An 18,887-nucleotide genomic window follows, 5' to 3' on the forward strand; every position below is an offset into this window, starting at 1 on the left:
TTCTGAAATTCTGGTCTGCCAACTGATTGCCACTAAATAGTCAGCAACAGCTTTAGGGAGAGGCAACTGAAATTTTCTATAGGTTTCACATCCCATAAACTTGCAAATTCTCTGGGATTTATCATTAACTGAGTTGGCATTTTAATGGAAATTGCTGTGTGCATAAAGAGTTGAAAGTCCCTATAAAATGAACCACATTTAGTAAACATACTGAGGCACAAGTGAAATCAAAACAAATCAACTCCTTTGTGGTGTAATAACATGCTACCTAGACCCTTTCTAGGTTTTTCTCCTTGATTATAGGCGTTATCTGCTTCATTAATTTAAGTACTGTTATTGTATCAATCAAGTACTTTGCCAATTTCTAGTTGCCAGGCTGGGAGCTGAGTCACTAAGTTATCTTGGCTAGGAAACAGTTCAGGAATGACAGTTGTTTGGGTATTAATTTGTTTTCCTAAAGGCCTTGATTACTTTAAAATTGTCTTGAGTTTCTTGTATTTTTATTTGCCTTACTACATTTTATTTGGCTTTTAAATGGATCACCCCACATATCAGCCTTCAAGTCCATTTTGTACTAACAAGTAATATATTAATAATATATATGAGCACGGATACATTTCAGGAAAAAAAAAACCAAACAGTGATGGTAGAAATATTTTCAAGTGACCCAGGATTACTTTATATTTTTGTCTAATCAAAATACTATAAAGAACATTTGAAATGGTAAAAGGGTGCATTCCTCAGCTGTACAAATAGGCATGAGACCCAGTGGTTTGAGAATATGGGAAGAGTTGTTCTTAATGTAACTAGAGCTTGGAGTAGTTTTGCAAACAGGCTGATGTCCTGTTGGTGTTTCACTGTAAAACTTTAAAAAAAAAACAAAAACATTTTATCTTTCAATCAAAATAACACAATAGGTATTTTTACTGATCAGGTTTATCTAGGAGGTGCTGGTAAAACCATTGCAGTGGAGTTAAATCGAGTTTGTTCTTGGAAGAGCATGGTGGCTTGTCCTGATGGTCCTGGCATTCATTTCTGGTTCTTCGTGGAATGATTGAAACTCCCATATGCTAAAATATGCAGTGAGAGACATTTCAGGTAATGCACATGGATTTTTTCTGGTTTGAAGTGATACGCAAACTCTTTTGTGTTGGTATCTGAGATGTTCTGGTTTTCTCTTGAGCAGGAATTTACTTCCGCCAACGATCACAGCAAGTAAAATAAAACATTTGGGAGCTACAGCAAAACGTGTTTGCAGTCTTTGAGAAATTTCACTTGCATAGAGTGAAGAAACTCTAAGCCTAAAAGTTAATTTTTCATGCAAGAGAATGGGTAAGGTTCATTAGAAGTTTCATCTCGTATATATTACCACTCTTGAGTACCAAACAAAAGCCATATTCAGTCCTAAATATTTACTGTGATAATTTGTATAATTAGGCCAGGCTTTCGTTTTTACTGTTGCTAGTACAATACCATTTAAGAACCCTGCCTCTGTGTTGTTTAGAAAGGCGCTGACACATACACAGGGTTTTTCAGCAATTCATTGAGGTTTAAGCACAGTTTAATGACACAATGAATCAACAAAGAGAAACTTGTGAAGTTGGTACATCCTTTTCCAAATATATAGCAAGGTTAAAAGTTAAAGACTGCTCCCTCTCCCTTCCTTATGTATTTTTCAAGCAGTGAGGGAAGAGCACTGAAGAAATGCATCTTAACATCCCATCCAGTTTCTGCTGTATCTCCTGTCCAGCCCAACAGGCTCTGCAGAAGAGCCCAGTGATAAATTCATCCCAAGCAAGTGCTCACCCTACCCCTTAGCAATGGGAAGCACATGAAAGCTCTCAGGGCAGGATTGCACTATTTCTCCTCAGGCTTTCTTTTTAGTTCAGTGTCTTGCTTGCTCAGGTGAAGAGCATTGTTTATTTAATGAACAGGTCTAAAATTATTGGAAAAAATTCTGAGGTAAAGAACAGTGTGGTTTTGGTATCCCTTATGTATAGAGTGCTATCTACTCCAATTTCTCTGCATCCAGGATACTTGCACTGAATTAATTTGAGATAGGTATTACTGGAATAATAATAATATAGCATAGGGAGTACCTCAGAGAAAAATACCTCATCCTTGAATTTGCCTGTATGGAACATTGTACTGTATTTTGTGGAATAAGGACACATGGTGCTGATAAGCAAAACTTTCCTACATCAGTGGCATGTTGTTTTATCATTTTCTGATAGGAACAGTCAATTTGTGTATCTGTGTTCATAGCTGATTGATAGCCTACTATAACAGCTATACCAAGGGAAATGCTTTTGCCTATGGTGGCTTCTTCTTTATTGGATTTTTAAGTTACAAATTTAATAAATCTCAGTTCTAATTAACAAAGTAAATATAGAACTGAGTTATGGGCTTAAAGGGAAAATGTACAGGAACCTCATGACTGAACAGAAGATCTGATTTTTTTTTTTCCCCCCAGCCTTGAAACATATTTATTCTCCTGTTTATTCTTGTGTGGCAAGAAACATTTCATATGCTTGGGAAGGTTAATTGTTCCTGAAAAGGCATCAAAATCACCGAAGAAAAAAAATATAGGTGGTTGTTTCATCATCATAAGGTTTTTCTTCTGTGTATATGATGGATATGTGGCAATGTTTTCCTTCTGTCTTCTTGTAAATGAGTGCAGTGATTACTTCTATGTTTTTTTCTTAGCTGAGATTTCTTAAAGACTCCTCCAGGTACCTACGTGCAATACGTTAGGTTTAATTTACAGTATAGGTGCTACTGTGGCCTTTGAAGAATGCAAGTTCAGGGCATGCTGAGAGTTAGGTACAGGTAAGAGATGCCAGGACTTCTGATTTCTGTCTGCTGTGCCAGAGCAGTGAAATAGAGGATGTGGCTCCTGAGTGAGATGCAGTTACCAACATGCTGTGTGATTCGGGGAGAGCAGGCAGTGTCTGGGGGGGTACAGGCAGAATGGGCAGCGTGTGGGGGAGTTCAGCCTGCCGCAGTGGCCGTGTCAGCAAGTTTGTACTATCAGCACATTTGTTGATGACACTAAGCTGGGAGGGGTGGCTGACATGCCAGAAGGCTGTGCTGCCATCCAGTGAGACCTGGACAGGCTGGAGAGTTGGGTGGGGAAAAAATTAATGAAATATAACAAGGAAAAGTGTAGAGTCTTGCATCTGGGTAGAAACAACCTCAGGTTCCAGTATAAGTTGGGGAATGACCTATTAGAGAGCAGCGTAGGGGAAAGGGACCTGGGGTTCCTGGTGGACAGCAGGATGACCATGAGCCAGCACTGTGCCCTTGTGGCCAGGAAGGCCAATGGCATCCTGGGGTGTTTTAGAAGGTTAGTAAGTCGAGAGAGGTTCTCCCGCCCCTCTACTCTGCCCTGGTGAGACCTCATCTGGAATATTGTGTCCAGTTCTGGGCCCCTCAGTTCCAGAAGGACAGGGAACTGCTGGAGAGGGTCCAGCACAGGGCAACAAAGATGATGAAGGGAGTGGAGCACCTCCCTTATGAGGAAAGACTGAGGGAGCTGGGTCTCTTTAGCTTGGAGAAGAGGAGAATGAGGGGTGATCTCATTAATGTTTACAGATATATAAAGGGTGAGTGTCATGATGATGAAACCAGGCTCTTCTTGGTGACAACCAATAATAGGACAAGGGGTAATGGGTTCAAAGTGGAACACAAGAGGTTCCACTTAAATTTGAGAAGAAACTTCTTCTCAGTGAGGGTGACAGACACTGGAACAGGCTGCCCGGGGGGTTGTGGAGTCTCCTTCTCTGAAGACATTCAAAACCCGCCTGGACACCTTCCTGTGTAACCTCATCTGGGTGTTCCTGCTCCAGCAGGGGGATTGGACTGGATGATCTTTTGAGGTCCCTTCCATTCCCTAACATTCTGCGATTCTGCACGTGTTCAGCATGGCACACGATGTGCTTGGCAGAAGCAGCTGGTATTTTAGCAGTTGCATTTCTCCGTTGAGGCAGCTATCATCTCTGTGTCAGATTTAGGTAACTGTGAACAGAGAGTTCAGGTTCAAACTTGTTTGGATTTAACTCACCTCTTCCATAACTCAAAAGCAAGTGAAGAACAGCAAGTGCAAGAGAGGCATCAGCACCTGTGGCAGCAGCCGTCGGGTCCTGACAGCACTGACAGCTCCTTAGAGCTGCTCGGAGCTATGTTTTCCATCCCAGACCAGCAAATGTGTGAATCCAGAGATCTCAGAGTGGCTGCTGGAGCCCTGAATACTTTGTCCCTCTTGTGACAAGCACTGGCAGGCAGTCAAGGACATTTTCTCCTCTGTTCACATTACAAGAAGGGGCAAGACTTGAGCTAGCTCATACTGAGCTGATATTCGTGCAGGGGAAGTGCTTCACAGAGCTTGAGGAGGGAAAGGAGCCTGAGCTGAGGTTGCTTATCCTAATTCTTGCTTGATCCCAACTGCTCCTTCCCTAGCTGTCCAGCCTAACCCTTCAGAGAACTTCTCACACAAGGCAAATTTACAGGAGAGATGGATGCTGTGGACATGCTGCTCTGCTAGGCCTGAGCACCAAGCCCCATTGTAAAAAATGTGCTGCTTCTTGTCAAATGTTTCCTTGGGAAGGAGGAGAAGGAATATTGTTTGTTTGCAACAATTCCTTTTATTGTTCTTAGCAATCCTAAGCTTCCATGGAAAGCATCTGGCAGCTTTTGAGTGAAAAACAGCTCAGCATCTGAAAACTGCAGACCAGAATGGGCAACACATGTGCACCCCACGCAGTGCCCCAGTGGGAGCTTTCTTGGACCACTGAGTTGGTGTTAAGTCAGAAGGATGATGAGACAGGAGACTGACAGTCAGTAGTGGGAAAACTTCACTTGGAAAAACACAAACAAAAACCACCCCAAACCTCTAAGTCCATAATTACCAATATGGTTTTAAGTTGTTGTTGGTCCAGTTCATCTAAGAGTATTAGATCTTTCCAAAATGTAGATAAATCATCTGTGTCATTTCCAGATATCACTCAGACATGCCTCTCTGCATGGTACCTCTCTTGCTCTGGTACATCATCAGAGAGTCATGTGTGTTATGTGTTTTAGGAATTTCTCCTCTCTCTCTGTCGAAGGAGATATGCTTTTCATGCACAGGCTGTGATTTGTGCTAAGGGTATTGCCCAGAAGACTAAGGTTGAATTTTATGCTGTGCCTCTTGGAACCTTTTTCATCTCGTTCCTGGCCAGCTGGCTTAACCCAGAGGCAGGGGAGCTGGAGATGGTCCCGCAAGCTGCTCTGCGATGAGGGTTTGTCCTCGGGCCTGTCGGTGGGGGTGGCCAGCGATGCTGCACCACCACATTGCACCCCAGGCTTGGCTCCTGGTGGGATTTCTCTGCAGGTTTTTGTGTCTGCAGAGATGGGGGGTGCTCAGGGGATTGTCTGCTTGTCCCTTAGTAGTGATTTACAGCTGTTTCCATCTGACACATGGGTCATTCTCAGAGCCGTTTTCTAATAATTTAATTCTAAAATGGTGTAAAATGGGGGAAAAGGGAAAGGCAAGATCATCATTTATGTTAAGAAATGAAAGCCAGTGATTAACAGGCTGGAAACCTGGAATAGGTTTGTTCACACCACAGCACACAGCCTAACTGCCCTTTCCCATCCCTTCCCTGCAAAGTGGTCCGTGGAGTTACCCAACTTCACTCTGTCCTCTTGTCTGACATGTTCTGCAGCACCACAATTCCCCCAATTACCATCAGGCCCCTTGGCCTGCAGGAGTGAGAATCTTCACTTGAGCTTATGACGGGAAAATGACAGCTTTTAATAGGGTAGGTGAGACATTGGCGATGGCGTTTAACAAGCCGCCTCTCTTCTCTGTGGGTGAGAACGCTGGGCTTCTGCTGTCTCCTGCGACTCAGAGAATGGGCAGAAATGGGCAGGGGACACAGGGGAAGGTGCTTTGGCAGCAGCTCCCGCGTAGGTGCCGTACAGTCTGTGGCAGAAGCTGCGGTGGGGTGGGGGGAGGAAGACTGCAGTGGGGAGGAAGGCTGCTTCCCTGCACTGAAAGAGAAGGCTTTCTGTGTTAGGAGACAGCCTCTAGTATGGTGTGGGGAGCATGGTTTGGGAGCTATTTTGTTTTCCTCTCTTGTGACTGTGTCTGTGGGATCAGTTGCTCTGAGCACCCACCCGAGTGCTCCATGTGTGGGGAGCTGTGTCTGGGAGACTGGCTGGTAAATTTGACAGGCTTTTTATATTCTTTATTTTCATTTAAACATTTACATCACATCTTGTTACCTTCTCTTGTCTGTAATTAGAAATACTGTGGAATTAAGAGCCATTAAATTCATTGAGATTTCAGCTTTGGGAATTTGCCCAGAGGCACACAGCTTACAGGCTTTCACAAGGCTTCACTTCCCTGGAGCCATCTCCCCCTCCCCTGCTTCATCCAAGCCTTTGTAAAAAGGAACCATCTTTTCAATTTAGCTAATTAATTGCTCTTACCAACCAACAGATGTTTTGTAGCCTTTGAAGACCAGGAATAGCCAGGTATATAACTTCTGCAGCCTTATATTGACTGCCCATGTAATTTGAGCAAGAACTTCTGAAGCTCAAGAGAAAGACAAGCTATTAAAAAGGAGTTATAATAACTCAGAATAATATACTTTCCCCCTGTATTTCACTGGAAGAATGTTCTTGTTCCTTTACCAAAATTTATTCCGTTCTGGGGCACAGCACTCACTGGGCTGAGAAAGAAATTATCATTCGGGATATCTCTCACATTTATTTATTTATTTCTAAATGGTGCCTGAGATGCATGGCAATGGTAAGAAAAGCCACAAAGCTCACCATGGGTAATGCATGGGAGATTCAGGCTTGAACCCTCCGCAGCCGAGCCTGCTTTGTTTTACCCTCAGCTACTCTGTTTGCAGCCCGTGGTCTGTTCATGTGTTCTCCTTTTCTTGTGTAGGGTTATTTGGGACGCTCTTTGGCAAAAAAATTACTAAGACTTGTTCTTAATGCTAAGGATAGCAGTTAGTACAGCAGAATTGTTGGGTCTGGGCGCTTAATCTTCCCTCCTGTTGTCTACATTATTAAAAATGATCTCCCTGAAATAAATATCATCAATCAGTGCCAGCTGCAGTTTAGCAGGAGTGTAGACAAGGACAAACTGTGCGCTCTGGCTGCCTGCAGACAGAAAGTGTTCGGACTAGTGTAGCTGCAGAGCGGTAAAATGCTTGGAAGCGAACCGATCCTTTTTCCGGGAAGAAAGTGTATTCTGCTATCAAATATGACAAGGAAAGCAACCCTCTTTCCTGCCAAGGTTGCATGAGTACAGAGCAGAAACAACTGTCCACCATGTGACGAGCCACTACCAGAAGCAGAGTATGTCCTCTGTTGATGGAGGCACAGATCTCATGGCAGTTTTATTTCCATGTCACTCCAGGCCACAGCATCACCCTTGATCTACTTCATCATAGCTGGGAGCAGCTTGGGTTCAGTGCAGTTCATCTGCTGGGAAAAGTGTGTGTTTGGAGAACGGTTGCAACCGTGTTGGTTGCAAACAAAATATTGATTGTAAGAAAGAAGATAATGTTTTCATTCTGGCTTTTAAGAAGCTAAGTGCATAGAATGAGGCCTTTACTGAATTAGAGTTGGTGAGAGATGAGAAGGGCTCATATTTAAGAGTGGGCAGAAGGACTGGAGAACACTTGAGGTGTTGCTAGTCTTAAAAAAGTGAATGAACCAACTCTGAATTCTCTCTTATGCTTAGGACCTTGTCACCCATCACTTTAGCTCCTGCTATCCAAAGTGGTAATTTTGGCAAGAATTCACATGTGCTTATTTACCTCACCCAAGCACCTGGTTAGAGGTTAATAGTTTAAGGAAAATTGGCCTGAATTCTTGGTTGGTTTTTTTTTAGGTAACAGCTGCGTTTTAGTTGTCACCACTGTTTCATTCCTACCTTGTAATAGATGCACAGAACATGAGCATAATTAAGGTCAAAAAGGATGCGGTCAAACATGATGATCACAGAGGGCATGAGAGTTTTGGAGAGGGAGAACAGTTAGCAGGAACACGTCAGCTGTGTTTCCACAGGGTCAGCGGCTCAGCAGCCTGGACAGGTTCCCTGACATTCTGTCAGATTTGAAACCTGAATTTAGCGTGCATGCAAAAGCAAGAAGCAGGACTGACAGTCACCTCTTAGCAATTACAGAAATAAAAGGGGAAAAAGTATGAGTTGGGATGCTTCAGGCTCAGACCTTATCAAACTCGTTAACTTACAAAGGCCTTACTGATTGCTGTGATTAACATGCACGCTCCTGAGTTTATGGGCCTTCTTTTGGCTTGCTGGCTGTCCCCAGTCACAGCCCTGGGAGGGAAAACCAAGCCAAGGTCCTTACAGCTCCAAGGAGCCAAAGAAAAGTCACTTCACAGTCCTCTGTGCGGGAGGAGGATTTTCAGCATGTCATTCACAGAGTCTCAGTACAGGAGAGCTGGGGAAAGGCGCAGGCACTTCCCACCTCAGACAAATTTCAATTTAAATTCCTCTTCGAAGAGTTGACGCTGTATCTCAGGAGAGGTTAACAATGTGGCATAGAAATGTGAGAGCATACTTGAACAGATCCCATATAGAAATTGTAAGCTCAGCGGACACAGACTCCTCTTTCGAGCCCAGAAAAAAAGATTAGTTAGGTTATGCAATTGCTGAAGCTGGCACAAAACCAGCTGCATGCCAATTACCAGCCCCTATGCAAATGCTTGTACTGAAACGCAGGATGCAGCTGGACGTGGGTCTGGGCACCCTTCCAGGATTATTCCAAGCCACATTATGACAGTTTTGAAAGAGAAGGGCTCTATGGAGCCAGTAATTTTTCACAGCCTTTCAGAAAATGGAGGAAATTACCACTACATCCCGATCTTAGCTATTTTTTTCAAAGGGAGAAGGAATTTCTGCATGTTGATGCCAATCAGGACGTACTTGAGGCACTTACGCTCCAAGACAGAAGGCCATCAGTCTGTTTGCCAAGTGCATGGCCTGAGTGCCAGATGTGCTTGGGATAGAAAGCAGGCTTCTTGAATTTGTCCATGGTTGTATGAAAGAATTTTAAAATATACCACCAAATAATGCCAGAGTTGAAGCTCCTGGGGATGCTGCAGGGAAACCCTGCTACATTCAGTTGCCCCTGGCCCTGCTGAGGTTTCTGTTCCTACTGCTGTTTGACTTCCACGTGAAAACCCCACTTGGAAAGGGTGCAGCAGCAAAGGCAGACAAAAGGTCATGCAATATTTACTTGCAAGAGACCTCTTATAAAGAGCCGATGCCAGGAGAACAGGGACGCAGTAGTCTCACAGTTACATGTCTCAGCAGATGGAAAAGATAAATTGAGAGCTACCACCAGCAGACATGAAACATTACAGGTTTGAATAAAATATAAAGCAAGTGTCCTGACAGGAGAGGCATTTGAAATGCTTGTGTCTAGCTTGGCAACACAGAAGAGAATCAGTCAAAGTATGTAGCCTCATCCTGGGTGGAGAAATTATATGACCATCCTATAAGGAAAGAAGCAAAGTTTAGCAGAAAAGATAAAAACAAGTACTCTTGGAACCATTTTTCAAATTTGGCCCACATAGCTGATATGGAATGTAAGAAGTGGAGAGCTGGATTCCTTAAGGGTTCAGTTTGGCTCAGTGGACCTCATACCTATTTGGTGGCTCCAAGCACCAGCTTTCACTGTTCTGACCTGGAATAGGACATGCTCTCCACTGCTGCCCCATGTTTCCTCAGACTCGCTTGACTGTTGGCTGCCTGCCCTTGAGATCAAGGAAGGAAGGAGGTGGGATGAGTCCCTGTTGGAGCAGTGGGACAGTGAGGTTCCAGTATTGTGCACCAGGACTCTGAAATAGCAGAATCATAGGGGAAGGAGGACACCTGAAGGATCACTCTGCAGTCTTACCCCTAGGAAGCCTTGACACGTGGTTCTCTGTAGAGTTTGTGGGTGAATTTGCAGACAGTGGAAACCCCCTGGAGGCACTTGGAAACTCTGCTGGAAACCACTCATGTTGCTGTAGGGCTGGCAAACAAACATACTGCCCCTCACGAGCAGAAACCATTCATCTGGAGAAATGCTTCAATCACAGCAAAAGCTCTAGAGAAGTTGTGAGGAAAAATTAATTTGAAACCGTTGTGGAGGGTCAGGAAGGGTGGCCTGGTTGTGTGTTGCTACTGCACCTTTGCAGAGGCTGATCAGTGTGACAGATCAAGGTGCTGGAACTATAGGGCATGGGTAGCCTTTCCAGAGGGCTGAAGAAGTGACATTGGGGTCTGTTAAGTGTTCACTGAATAAATTTGGAGGGTGCCTGACACAGAAAGCAGGGTCTGTGTCATGAAAGACTGGAAGGCAAGTGCTCATACAACTTCTGTGAGTTGCTATACCAGATGATGTCCCCCAGGATGCTCACCATTAAAAATAACCAGACAACAGAAATTAATTTCAGTACTGGGGTACCTGTCAGAGCTTTTAGGCTTTCTGCAGCCTGCTGGGACACCAGAGAGACTTCGTTTGGCATTTTGGTGCACCCAGTGTGCTGCACATCATCTCCCCTTCCGCACCTTCTGTTGGCTTTCTGCCAAAGAATAAGAACAGGGCAGAAAGGAGATGATTTCTTTTGGATTCAGCAGGTTTCAGTAACTTTTGAATACTCAAATGCCCACAGCTGTGCTTCCTTGCTGAAGCCCATACTCAGAGGTATGGGGTTTGGAACAACTGAAAGAAAAACACTTTTACCGGAGGACGTGGTGAAGAGGCACATACCCGCGCTTTGCAGAAGCGGCTCAGGAAGATCCTGAGTGCGCAGTCACTGCTAACCTGGACGCAGGTACCTCCATGGGGTAGGGCTGTGCTACCTGAATGTGAAGTCATGACTCCTGCGAGTGCACTGACTGCTCATTTCTGGCTGTTGGCATATTGCTGCTCTTACTGAGCTCAAGAGCGTGCCTTCTGGGGTGAGCTGCCGATGTGTCATGCTCTCCATAGACAGTAATTTGAAACTCATCAGTGATTCATTACAGTGACTTAAATGAATACAGTTTTCTTTTTGCTAACAAAAATCAGAAGATCGAAGGGCACCAGTTCTTTCATGCTGGAAGCTACAATGTTTCTTAATCCAGATGTCCCCTTTGCATGAAATGGAGTACAGTGATGGTGACAAAGGTTCTGTGTTTCAAATACTGTAGCACTTCTTTATATACACACGTGACATGCTTTTAAATATATGTTATATTCCAGATGTCCAGTTTTGCATCATCAAATACGTATCAGTAGATAAAAATTTAAAATTAAGTATGCTTAATAAATGGAGAAATGGAGAAAATTGATTGCTTATGGAGTGTTGTAAGTACTGTCATGGCAGATGATTAATAATCATAGAACAACAAAATAATTTAGCTTGGAAGGGATATTTAGAGGTCATCTGGTCCAATCTTCTGTTCAGGGCAGGGCTAACTTCAGACAAGGATCAGGTTATTCGTTGTTCATGAAGATCTCTACAACAGGAGACAGCACCATGTCTCTGGTCAGTCTCCTCCTGTGGTTAACCTCTCTTGCTGTGAAGAATATTTTTCTGATGTCTAATCAGTGTTTCCCACATTGCAGCTTGTGCCCATTGCCTCTTGTCCCTAAGCTTTGCTCTTCTGAGAAGAGTCTAGCTCTGTGTTCCCCTGTAGCCCTCCTTTAGGTAATCTGCAGGCAGGTGTCCCCCCACCCCAGTCATCCCTTCTTTGTGCTGGACAAGCCCAGGTCCTCTCACCTCTCCTTGAGTTACAGTCCTCCAGCCCCTAACCACTACAGTGGTCCTTCCCTGGACTCTCTTGTAGTTTGGCAAGAACCGTGTTGTGCTGGGATGTCCAAAAGGGACCCAGTGCTTCAGATGCACCTTCATGAGTGCCCAGCAGATGGGCATCATCACCTCCCTCACCTGCTGGCTCTGCTTCTGCAGCCTGCTGTGGGATCACCCTTCATCATGCACTGCTGACTCACATCCATCTTACCACCCACAGGGTGTGCCAGGCCCTTTTCTGCCTCTCTCCCTGATTTGGAGGAACCCACAGGAAGCCAGGTGAATTGTTACAATATTATGGTTTATATCTGTTAATCTACCTATCACCCCCCAAAATTACATTAATAAAACAGTAAATCAAGCAGTTGGCTGCTCACATCAGGATCAAGATTTGACTGGACAAAGAAGTCAGTCAATTAGCATTTCCTTCTGAAAATTAATATCCCTGTAGCAAAGTCAACATTTTACATTAAAGCTCCTCACCTGCAAAGTCAATGGGGTCAAACAACTTTCAAAAGCTAGTGATGGGAAAAGAAGAAAACAAACGAGGTGAGTAACATCGTAAACAGCTGCTGCTGTTTCTGCAGTTAATAACTGCAAGGGAAATTCTGGAGCTAAGGCTGGGCATACAGCTTTCTGTCTACCCTGTTGTTAATCAGCATTAAGGGTATGCGATACTGATGGCAGCTGTGTGGTTAACAATACTAGTGTTGGTTGGAATCAGTACATCATCTTACTCTTTGTCAAAGCAGAGTAGTTATTACAGGAGCAGGAAGCCTCCTCTAGAATGGAGTGGGAAGGAGATGATGGAAATGTAAACCTGGGCCTAAAGACTTTGGGGAATCAAGATCCAAGTAGGCAGAAACTGCTGTGGTTGACCATTTTCTTCCCTTTTGTACGCGTGAGGGTTTTTTGCGATATTGGTTTGATTTAGCTGTTTCTCCTGTCTTCCATAGTGTTTTGGATTACTTTCTCCCTGCAGTGAACCTTTTGGGGCCATGTGGCTGCATTTTATGTGCCTTAGGGTTTCAATAACTGCTCAGGGTGCAAAGTGAAATGGGGCCCATTAGCCTGACACCAACTTGCACTTCTATGAGAACAGGGTGGTAATGGAATATGTATTGTAAATCTGGCATGTTTACTGCAAAGGACGGGCATAATTTTTTCCTTTTACAAAGTAGCCAATTAAATGATTGGATGTTTTGATTTTGTTAAGGCTGTGAGAAAGAAGAATTGAGGGCATTCAGGGACAGAGGGATAATCTGAGCAGAAATGAATGGCTTCTTCTTTGAGTTGGTTTAATATGGCTGAACCTGTTCATAAAACAGATACTCCCTTTGGGGAGATCACTAAAGAAAGAGTTGACCAGAGCCTGTTGTCCTTTAATGAAGTAGCTAAATGATTCGCAAGGACCCTGTGAGTCCATCTTCACACGCATTTGCGGTGAAATGGTGAAAAGGTACCCCATTAAACTCAGTGAAAGGTAATGAAATTACTCCATTTTTATTTAAGCAGCAAAATAGGTAGCTAGTTTTGGAAGATTTATGCTCAGGTGCTACAATCCAGTGTTCTTAGTTATTGAGCAGTTGGAAGTACAGACCCACAGGCTGCACATAACACTGAATGCTTTTGATAAAAATAAAGAATATCTTGCTGTTACCATCAAGCCTTGAAACTGACTTCCAGCTAATGACCCACATAATCTCTACTTGAAATTGTATAATTGAGATCGAAGGCTGTCTGTGGCTTCTAGCTGGTACACAAATTCCACATCCATGAGCTTTAGAGTATGGTCATTGAGCTGAAATGGAGAAGGTTAAAACTCTCATTTTTATTACGAAGCTCCCCCCATCTCCCAGTACAAATGTGACATTTCAATTTTACACAGTCCGACTCTTCTTAAATCATCTGTATAAAAACTTCAGATCTTGATTGATGACGGATGAGCTATTGTCTCCTAAAGCACCCAGTTCTCATTACCCTTTAAGACATAGCTTATTAATGATGGACCTGAAGTGCTTTCCCAGTGGGTCACCAGCAATCAGCTGTGCTAAGAGATCAAAAGACTTGGTTTGGCATGAAATTTCCAGGCCAAAGCCATTTTCAGATAATGCATTCAGCATCTTGGGAGAAATATGACAGTGTTTTGAGAGTGATACAGTATATGACAACATATCACCATCACCTGAGTGATGGTGGCAAAGTGCATGCAAAGGTGCTTCAGTTCTAATTGAGGCTGACTCTGGAAATTAAGATGTATTCAATATGCACGATGTGATATGTATGTGCAAAGTACACACTTCTATATGGTGTGGTGTAAAAGACAGCTTTCTCCTTAAGAGACAATCAGCTTGAAAGTTATAAGGTATCCTCTGCTTTGCTTTTGAGGTGGTTACGGTAGACATGCCCAACAGTTTTTCCTAATTAAATCCTTGCCCTTTCTCTGCCCACTTTAGAGCTGGTTCTTTTCCCTCTCACTGTGCCTTCTTCCAGTTCATCGTGGCAGCTGGCTTCATAGCACCAGAGAAGAGCTTTTAATCCGCAACCTTGAATAGCCAGAACAATTTTATAAACAATTTTATAGTAATTTTAGAACCAGTGCCTATTGCTAAACGGGTTTCTACAGCGCCACTGCATATCGACACACACAAGTTACTTGTACTTCAGCATATGTTGCGCAATGTGAACATGTTTTGCCAATTCAAACCACATTGGTAATTAGATAACAGACCGTGAGGGATTACATTATACACAAGAAAAAGTCAGCTGAAGAAAATGCCCTTTTAACAGATGGATGAAGATGATTTATTTCCATCTCTGATCTAAAAAGACAACACACTTGTAGAGCTTGTGTGCCTTTGTCTTATTTACAGGGATCTTAAGCTTTTGGTGGCTAGTAATGTATTTTCACTGGCTTCAGTCAACATCATTCTATTAGAATAGTTTTTATGAATTTAGCCTCTTTTTGAAATTAGGAGACTAAAGTGTGTGTTCTGTACCTGTCTGTGTTCCATGGCACTTTATGGAAAGTGCAAAATACTTGTATTTCACTGTTGCCAGGAACCTGTATGTTTTCATTTCTTCTGTTAGTATTCTAAGTATTTTATGTTAAGTTACCCAAGTTATGTGGTAATGGTTCTGGTTATTCACTGGGCTAATGGAAGCAAGAAAACAGCAGATATAACGGACAATACATTTCTGATTTAACTTCCTGAATAAATAAACATTTAACAGAATTTTAATAGTATGCAGATATAAGTTCCCCACAATCATTTGGCAGCAATAAGCAAAAGAATGTCAGAAGTCAGTGGCAAGCGGACTTGCTGTTTTGTTTTCCTATAACTTTGGTTACAGAATTATACTACTTTTAAGCCAATAAAATAGCTCTAGTAAGGAAGAAGATTAGATTTTGCACTCACTTCAGAATCAAGTGGCCAAAGACCTTGGAGCTACCCGTTTGCTCAGGGAACCAGCTGCAGCTCTGGTGCTGAAGTGTGGCCACCAGTACCTTACAAGCAGGCATCCAAAACCTGACACCTTTAGAAACTCTTTTCCCAACGAAAGCCAGTGGGACTTGTGCTTTGAAATCCCCTTTTGTAACTTGGTGTCCCTGAGCAGCGTGCAAGTCCAAGGGTAACGTTTGCTGCCAGCACGGTATGGTGGGTATTGCAGGCACCAGTTGAGAGCACAGAGTCCTCTGGCTTCTGCCCCAGACAGCAGTGATTGTACTTAGACTTACAATTTTCCAGTGCCACAAAAAATGGTTTTAAAAGACAAAAATACTCTCCCAAAATGGTATTTAAAGTGCGTTCCACTGTGAGCAGTGCTTTTTAGCACTTGTTTGGCAGGAACAAGCTTCTTTTTTTGTAGTAGAAGTCACAAAATTCATGAGGAGACCTGTCGTTCTCTTTCCTGCTGCAGGCAGGGAAGAAAGAGCTTTTTGCCTGGCTTCCTTTGCTAGCTCGTCTGCACAGGCAGAGCTGCCTGCCTTTCTCCTCCTGTTTGTTGTTTACCTTTATCTCGCACTTTCAGTGCTGTAAATTAAAATGAGATGACTTTATGATGATGACTTCATTATACGGTAACTCTATTGTATATTGATTACATTTGTGCTTCATTTGCTCAACATGTAACAGGGTTTATTAGGTCTTTCTAGGCATTGTTCTTGCTAAGAGAGGACAGAGAAGTGCAAAATGCATTTAAGTCAGTGAAGCTGATGCTTCTGTGCTGATTTACACATGCTGAGGACTCAGCGTAAAGAAAAGCAGGATAGCAGGTTGGAATGGGAAAGTAGACAGAGATTGAATCTGCATCCCACAGAACAGGAAGAGTCAAGCACAAGTACTTAAAGATTGTACTAAACTTCCAACTCAGGATTATTTAATATCCATAAGAGCACACCTTTCTTATTTTTATGCAGGTTTATTAGTGCCTCACCACATGAAGGGACCTGTAAACTTTAATCCTGTCACCTGTGAAAAATGGTACAGTGCAGGGCAAATAAAGATACTGAATCACGTTTTTAGGGAAAGGCAGAAGGAGCAGCACTTATTATTCAGGGATGAGAGAAGTCCAAGCGTTTTCCATGTTTGCTTTTAGTAAATCACAAGGAAAGCTGTCAGCTTTCCTTCTAGTACAGGGGAGACATGTTCTGGTTACTTTTATGCTGAAAAAAAGTATTTCTCCACAACTCAAAACTATTAGAATTACTTTTAGAATGAGATGCTGCCTGCTCTACAATAATGCATCAAAGTTCCTAGCAGAAAAGAAAATGTGATAGATGTTGTCATGAGTGAATGCTCTAAACCCCAGAAATTTTGCCAGTGGCAGGTGTTCAAATGTACCAACTGATAGTGACACTATTCGGAATTGTGTGCAAGTGTTTAAGAAGCTATGCAGTTTTTCATGTTTTTACAGTTTTTCATGGTTTATTAGATGTTACTTTTAATCAAAATCTGTGCCATAATGGATTAGATAATCCAGTATAGCTGGCACAACACAGAGAAATTATCACTAGTCCAACCGTTCTTCTAAGTCCCACTTTTTCTCCAGAGCAGAATTGCTAGCAGATGCTGTATGGGTTTTTTCAGGGATCATAAGAATATTATACAGATCATTGCTATGTCTCTAATCTGGACTCTTTTCTGTATAAGATTATTGTTATTGTTTTCATTTTAAGCCCCTTTTCATTGAAAAGCCAACCTTTTAAACCAGAGGTTTCTAAGAAATAATATTAATAATACTTTGAACTGATTAATATGGTGGAAGGATGTATTCACAGATGATCCTTTATTTAATATATTCATTTCTTGGGGGCTGCCCCCTCTACATGCTGTAGCCTGTAAACCCTGAAATTAATAAAAAAATACGCAGTAATTCCTTCCCTGTTTTTTGTCAGCATTAGCATTCCCACTATAGCATTTAAAGGTTTTCTTGGGAGACAGGACTATCAGATGACCTTAATCATTGCTACCATAGTCAAGATTTGCTCTTAATGTCTGTGTGAGAAGTGTGACACTCCTGGCTCTATAGCAGCACTTAATGTCATTCTAAGGTGCGATTAGTAACTAACCTTCAACATTTTTTTGCTTGAATCTCTGACACTAAGCGGTACAGGAGGTTTTAGCTGCGTAGCTCCTGTTAACTTTAATGAGGCGCACATGGATTGTCTTTTGCTCTGGAAATATGAGAGCCAGGTTAAGAACAGAAATGGTGAATTTGAACAAGAATTTACAGGGTAACAAAAACCAAGTTATTGCTCCAGAGGAAACCCGATGCTACAATCAACAGCTGTAAGATCATTTTTGTGTTGAGATTTGACAAATCAAGTCTGTAGAGACATGGGAACAAGCCATATTTTTACACCGACTGATATAAACATAATTATTTTTTTTAAAAAGGCAAACTTTTATCTGCTCAGAAACCACCTTAATTCGACACAAAGCTTCCAGCAAGGCATATCAGTGGTGGTTTTGGATCATAGTACTTGAGATTTGGATCATAGCTAATTTAGTATTTGAGTATTTTGGGTCATAGTATTCCAGCAGCACAGTCTGATCAAAAAACGTGCTTTCCCAGACTTTGTGATGACTGGACCCTGCTCATGTGCTGTGGGCTCAGAAAATTCCTCCGATAATAAACGTTAGTTTATTATCTGTTTTAAGCATTCATACCTGTTAATGAAATACAGCATAGTGTGGTTGATTGCTTGTGTTTTTAAAGTCAGTTAAGTCTTGAAGGACATTCTACCTGCAAATAATGGTACTGTTCCACACTTTATTGTACTGGAACAACAGGTAAACTCAGTAACTCATCTAGGAACTTCTGCATATAAATAAATGGTTCCTGTTTACTAATACTGTAAGCTACTTGCCCTCCGGTTTTCAGAGTATTAAGTGAGATTACAGTGAGAATTTTTTTGTATTTAAATTTCATGCCCTCTCTCTCCAGTACACAAAGCAGCAATAAATTTAATCAACTGTGTGTCTAAATTCTTACAAGTATGTTCTCTTGTTCTTTTATGCAGAAATACTGAATGGAGGGGTGTATGTTGGCCAGAACAAATTTCTTTGCTTCGCAGACACCATTCATTGGCAGGATATCGTGCGTAACCCCTGGGCCTCCAACTTCACTTTGGTTCCAACAAATGGCAGCTCAGGATGTAAGTACTGGCTTTATTCTTAGCATTGTCATCCGCTCAGCATGAAAGAGTATAAATATGACCACTAGTTGCCCCCAATCCTCTGTTACGGATAATTGTGTTTGTAAATTTTCCTTGCGTTCTTCAAAGTTTGTATGCTGCTTGTCAGAACGCTTAGTCTAATCTTAAAAACACTATGTAGAGAGGATTTGTGAATATCATACATTCTCTGAATTTTCTGTCATCTGTTTTCTCTCTTCTGTGAATTCTTTTTACTATTTATTGCTAAAGCCAGTGTGCTGCCATGGAAGCACAGCCGTTATTGTTTGCTTTGCATTTGTTCCTGCTGCTCAGTCTGGTCCTTGAGTCACAATGATCTGTCTATCGCATCATAATTAGCTGCTGGAGTAATTATGGCACAAGCTCACGGATACCC

General features: G+C 42.4%; 1 protein-coding gene across 1 annotated transcript in view; it reads left to right on the forward strand.

Annotated features, from left to right (window-relative positions):
- Window positions 1-18,887, forward strand: part of ERBB4 (erb-b2 receptor tyrosine kinase 4) — a gene marked incomplete at both ends in the record, with an annotated part of 612,462 nt that overhangs the window by 396,256 nt on the left and 197,319 nt on the right. The window contains one exon of the mRNA XM_080346338.1: window positions 18,338-18,472. Within this exon, the coding sequence (XP_080202464.1) occupies window positions 18,338-18,472 (135 nt within the window). The remainder of the gene's footprint in view (window positions 1-18,337; window positions 18,473-18,887) is intronic.

Source organism: Nesoenas mayeri, assembly GCF_963082525.1.
Source record: "Nesoenas mayeri genome assembly, chromosome: 6".
NCBI lineage: Eukaryota > Metazoa > Chordata > Aves > Columbiformes > Columbidae > Nesoenas > Nesoenas mayeri.